This window comes from Dermochelys coriacea, chromosome 2 (genome assembly GCF_009764565.3).
Source record: "Dermochelys coriacea isolate rDerCor1 chromosome 2, rDerCor1.pri.v4, whole genome shotgun sequence".
In the NCBI taxonomy this organism is placed as follows: Eukaryota; Metazoa; Chordata; order Testudines; family Dermochelyidae; genus Dermochelys; species Dermochelys coriacea.
Window position 1 is genome coordinate 193300730 of NC_050069.1, and position 6117 is coordinate 193306846.

The 6117-nt window shown below is 43.9% G+C and overlaps 1 protein-coding gene across 1 annotated transcript; it reads left to right on the forward strand.

Annotated features, from left to right (window-relative positions):
• The first annotated feature begins 256 nt into the window (after positions 1-256).
• On the forward strand, positions 257-764 carry LOC119851767 (small nuclear ribonucleoprotein F-like). The gene is given in 2 exon segments (XM_038392117.2): positions 257-378; positions 381-764. Coding segments are annotated over 2 exon segments (261 nt in total). The 5' UTR covers positions 257-362; the 3' UTR covers positions 626-764.
• The last annotated feature ends 5353 nt before the right edge of the window (positions 765-6117 follow it).

Below are 6117 nucleotides of genomic sequence, written 5' to 3' on the forward strand. Positions count from 1 at the left end.
CCAATCCTGCAACCCCTTACTAGAATAACAATTTCTCCCATGCCCAATCCCAGCAAAATCCAGGGGATTACATGTGTGAGGTAAGAGTCTGTGGGATTAAACCCTAAAGGAACAGTATGGGCCTGATTTTTCACGAGCATGGAGTTCCCTCAACTCCTGTGGGAGCTGCAGGTGCTCAGCACCTCTGAAAAGTCACACCCTGAAGGTCATATCCTCAGCTGGTGTGGATGGGTGTAAATGCCTTGCAACCAGTGGAGGCACGGGCATCGCTTCCTGCCTTTCTCTTAGACTCCAGCGGGTGCACGTGCGGCCCTGTGAGTAATTTTTGTTTTTACCGCTGCCTTGTGCCAGGCTGCGTTACCATGAGCTTGCCCCTGAACCCAAGCCCTTCCTGAACTGGCTGACAGGGAAGCCGGTGATGGTGAAGCTGAAGTGGGGGATGGAGTACAAGCGCTACCTGGTTTCTGTTGATGGCTACACGAACATGCAGCTTGCAAACACCGAAGAATACATAGATGGTGCATTGTCAGGACACCTTGGTGAAGTTTTGATAAGATGTAACAATGTCCTGTACATCAGAGGAGTAGAAGAAGAAGAAGAAGAAGATGGAGAAATGAGAGAATAAGTTTGTATATTTCTGGAAAATAAAGATGTTTTTCACCAAAAAACAAACAAACAAACAAAAAACAGTGGAGCTATATGTAAAGAACCATCACTGAAGAGCTGGCTCTAAGTATCTGTGAATTCCTGCCCATCTTTCCTTTCTTCAGATACTGCTTTACCAGGAAGAAAAGGAGTACTTGTGGCACCTTAGAGACTAACAAATTTAACAAAATTTGTTAGTCTCTAAGGTGCCACAAGTACTCCTTTTCTTTTTGCGGATACAGACTAACACGGCTGCTACTCTGAAACCTGCTTTACCAGGATTCATTAATGCACCTCAGGTAGTCTGACATCTGATCCCTTTTCTAATAAACTGCATGCTTTGTTGGTAAGGCAGCAGCCTTCCCCATCCCCAGCCACTCTCTCACCCCCAGTTGATTCTTTTGTGCCATGGTTGCTAAAGCTATTAAATGAGCAGAGGCAAAGAAATTAATATGCAAATAAGAAAGCAAGTGCCCTCTTCAACGTAACTAATCTATTCAAATGCTCTGAGCAGCTGGCCGTAAAGCTTTTCCATGGGAAATTAAATATTAACTTGGTGATTATGCCCATGTTCAGAAAAACTAGTCACCTCGGGCCCAAACCTGCAACTCCTTGCCCCCATGAGTAGCCTTCGCTTGCAGCATTACATTTGTGAGTAGGGTTCACAAGTTCCAGTCCCTAATAGGTGGGCAAGCACACAGGCAGTGAGGTCATGTATTGGAAAGAGATCTCCTTATCTGGAGCCTTTACCAAAAAAAAAAAAAAAATGTGAATTCAAACTCTAAGGTAGAATCTTTTCACTAACTCACATCTTCTAACCTGGGGTTGGGCCCCAAAGGACTCTGGGAGAGGAGGTAGAGGAGAGAAGGACAGAGGGCAAAGGAAGCTGCATGTTTCCCTGGATCCTTCCCCCACAATGCACTGAAAATGTGCTTCCATGCAGATGGGTTCATGAGTCCTTAAAAGCCAGCTGCCTTCCTTCTCTCCTTCTGCAATGCCGTTTAATGAACTAGCTCTAGGAGCTGCTGACAGGCACAGGGCCATGGGCTGAGGCTACAGCTTGCCACACCAGGCCTTTCTGTGCTCACTCAGTGGTTAAAGTAAGGGCTTCTCTAGACACAAAAGTCATACTGCTTTAACAACACCAGTATATGATAATTAAAGAGGTACAAGCCTCTAGAGAGGGTACCATAATACTGGTAGAAAAGGGCTGATTCAGTATTGTGATGGTGTGGCGGGGGAGAAGCTATACTGTGAAAGGCACTTTTATCCTAGTGTAACTGCATCCACTCTAGGGGTTGTGCTGGTATAATGATTTTGGTAGCAAAATCCCATCCCTAAACCACATAGTTATACTGGTGCAAACTGTATAGGCCGGGCCTAAGCTGAAACAATCACACCCCAATCTCCTCACACCAGCTAAGGAGGAGGGGAAGCGCTGCTTGGATAAGCCAGGAAGAGGAGGGGCAGCTCCTCTCTGCTCCCCACTCCTCAGCCATGACAGTATGTGCCTCACAGCCCCCGTAGATGCCATATCCTCCCCACACCCTGAGCAGCATGTAGCCTTTGGCTGAGTGGGGGAATGGGGGAAGGGAACCAGAAAGAACAAATCCCAAATACAATAAGTTGGAGGGGTGGGGGGGAACTACACCGCAAAGAAAAAGAAACAAGTGGGAGTGGGGAGGATAAAAGGGGAGACAAAGTACGTCAGGATGTGCAATGAGGGGCGCAGAGTGGAGGGAGTGTCTCTCCACCAACCCATCACTGGGGCAGGGTAACAATAACAAGTTGGGGAGCACTGAACTAATGTATTGGAAACACTCGAAAGAAAAAAGCAGAAAAGGTGCCATATTGTTTGCTATTCTCTGGGAATGCAAAATGTCAGAATGGGATGGATAGACCCAAATAACAGTTTGTGCATTGAGCCAGTCATGTACAAGCATGTCAGTCAGTGGGAAGCCGTATGTTGTGATGGAATTTATTTTCCCACTGGGTAGCTTGCCAAATCCTTGACATCGTAACAAAGTGTTGTGCTTGCTGCCAATCATCTCCCCACCTGTCAGTGTAAATGTACCATCTTTAGCTTTGGTGGAGTTTGAACGTACATATTATTGTAAGTTGAAAGCAAAAGAAACAAATGTAAATCAATGGAGTATAGTGTTATAGCACTGTACTGTAATACTGTAATACAGGGTACCAGTGTTCCTACAGTGGTCGTGATACATGGTAGTGTCTTAGGTCCCAGTCTGAGATTAGGGGCTGTGCCTTTAAGGACTGAGCTTTCCAGACAAAGAGACTGGGCTGGGTGCTATGAAGTTCTTGTGGTTACGCACAGACAGTGGGAATCAGATATGGTATAAAGATGTTATCTAACTACTGATAATAACTGATTAACTCTCTCTATAGGTAATGCATATGACAAAATATGTGATGTAACATATATTTGATTTAGCAGCTTCCATAGTTTTATATCAGTAATTATGTCCCTTTACTGTTGGTGGAGAGGGGATTCCTGTCTGACTATAACTCTGCCACATGTGAAAGTAATGGTCCTTTTAGCTGTGATGGTTTTACTTGTCTCTACTTACTGTGTCAATGTCTATGCTTTATTTTGGATGTTCTTATTTTTCTCATTTTTATATCTGATATGCTTTTGCCACTTGTACCCATGCAGAGACGAAGGATTGGGGTTTAAGTATGTATTTGCATGGATCAGCTAGCAGAATCTAGCCCTAACAGTAAAGGAATGGCTAAGAAATGCTGGGTATTCCCATTTTGAATTGCTGATCTATTTCCCTGTGATATGCATGTATTTTATCCAGTCATCCTATTCATCATTTGGTGCCAACACTAGCACCACAAACAGGGCTTCCATTTTCATTCCACCAAAGTCACCGTATGTGTCTGATGAATAATGGGAAAGTCTGCAAATTCACTTATGTCAGTGATCTTGTATAGTTATGTCCTTTGTAAAGTCCTTTGAGATCTACTGATGGAAAGTGCTATATAAGAGTTAATATTCTATATGTGGGGTCTACGGAGTAGTGTGCATGAGTCACTGTCTTTGGAATTCCATGGGTGTTTGGTGCCTTGCAAGACTGGGCACTTACTTGCAGTAGTATTTATGCTACTACTTTAACTGTATCGCTGAATGTATTAACCTTATTTTAGGATATTGCAGATTATGTACGATATGTATTTTATGATTTTAAATCAAACTTCATACTTTTGGATAATTTAAGCATTATACCCAGATGTATAGACACTCTTTCCTTAACTTGAATATTATCTAATTTTAACATTAGCTTTAATACAAATTTCCCTTCCACTGTTACTAACAGACAAGAGCTTTCTCCCATTCCACCATAGCCAATGTAGTGACACTTGTTAGAATTTTCCTCCTCAGTACTTCACATCTCAAAACACCCCCGTGAGGTAGGTTTGTGTTATGAGCTCACTGACACTAGTACTGAAACTGAGGCAGAGAGGTTAAGTGATTTGCTCGTGTTAGAGCTGGGAGTATGATTCATGAACTTCTGTTTCCCAGCTCTGTCTCAATAGCAGTAGGTGAAGAATGTTCAACCTGGATGGCAGAGGAGATAGAATGCAGGCAATATCACCTCTGTGCCTCCTTTCATTACAAATCAGGGGAATAAGTCATTACAGCCCTATTCTCAGTGGTAGGTAACTTCTGATCAGGGAATAGGTAGAGGACAGGAAAAAGCCATGGAATGAGGGATTATGGGAAGGTATTGGAGGACTAGCAGCCCTCAGTTGTTGTGTCCTAGCGCTAGAGAGAGCCTGAGTGAGCAGCTATGCTCTGCCCTGTATTCCGGACCATACTGCTAAATCATATAATTGTCACTGCTACATGTGAGTGAGAGGAGTTTGTGTCTGAAAACTGCCCATGAAAAGGGTGAGAAAAAAATCTTCCAGGGCAAACTTGATACAATTGCACTTTTTATTTATCAGAAGAACAAATGAAACATCCCAAACAGGCACTAAATCCAACAAATGAAAAAAAGCTATCTGGAGATCTAAAAATATTCAGAGCATTTCACTGGGTACACAAGAAAAAACATCCCCAGGGGTGTGTACAAAAAGTACCATGCTTATTTCTCCTTCTCCCCAAAGCTTGTCCTGGTACTTAGAAATACAGCTCTTCCACCTCACACAAACTGGTATTTGGGACTGGGTTTCTACATGGTTAAAGGGATATTTGGCTGAAAACACAAAGGCAGGTGCTAGCTTCAGTTAGAGAGAGAAAAGATGAACAGAGTGGCTTGCTTTAATACATAAAAAGAAAAGGAATACTTGTGGCACCTTAGAGACTAACAAATTTATTTGAGCATAAGCTTTCGTGAGCTACAGCTCACTTCATCTAATAAATTTGTTAGTCTCTAAGGTGCCACAAGTCCTCCTTTTCTTTTTGCGGATACATACTAACACGGCTGCTACTCTGAAATCTGCTTTAATACAGTGAGCCTTACAACTTATAGGGTACATATATCCGTTACCTGTGGAGCTGATTCAGTCAGTCCTCACTGCTGAGCTTTGCCTGTGGCCTGGCTTCTGATATGCAGAATACAAAGCTGCTGGGGCTGAGAGGGGAGGAAAAATCAGACTGAGCATTTCTTTCCTTCTATTCATGCTTCAGAGGATAGAGCTGGGAGTGGCCTGAGAATCTGCACAGGAGCTCTTGGGCTCCCAAGAAATATCTTGTGCTTATGGCTAGTTCTGTTCTTGCTCAGTGATAGATGGCTTGGCTGCTCTGTCACAGGCAGACACATATGTCATGTATATTATGGAGTGCAACCATTCATTGCCACAAGAAATATTGTCCCCAGGAAAACTAGCAGGGTTTGTGCTTCTCTTTAAAGTTGTTATTAAGCCCTGTGTTCACACAGTGCTAGATCTCTGTCTCTAATTGCACCTGCTGGGTGAGAGACAGATAAAGCAGGCCTACCCTGGGAAAAGATAGGGATGCTGTGAGCGCTGAGACAATTGGTTGACCAATATGTACAGATGTCAAATGGCTTGCTACTGCACCCCTGGAAACAATGGACAGATAGTAGCAGCTCATAGCCAGAGCCGATGAAGCATGTCATCCAGGAGTGCTGCCTGCCTGCGTTAGACTCTTCCAACCCCTGCACATATTCTGCTAAGAGAAGGCAGGCCTGGGTGGTGACTATCAATAGCATACCCCGACCTGGGGTATTCTATCTGCTACCCAAGATCCATAAACCTGGAAATCCTGGACGCCCCATCATCTCAGGCATTGGCACCCTGACAGCAGGATTGTCTGGCTATGTAGACTCCCTCCTCAGGCCCTACGTTACCAGCACTCCCAGCTATCTTCGAGACACCACTGACTTCCTGAGGAAACTACAGTCCATTGCTGATCTTCCTAAAAACACCATCCTGGCCACTATGGATGTAGAAGCCCTCTACACCAACATTCCACACAAAGAT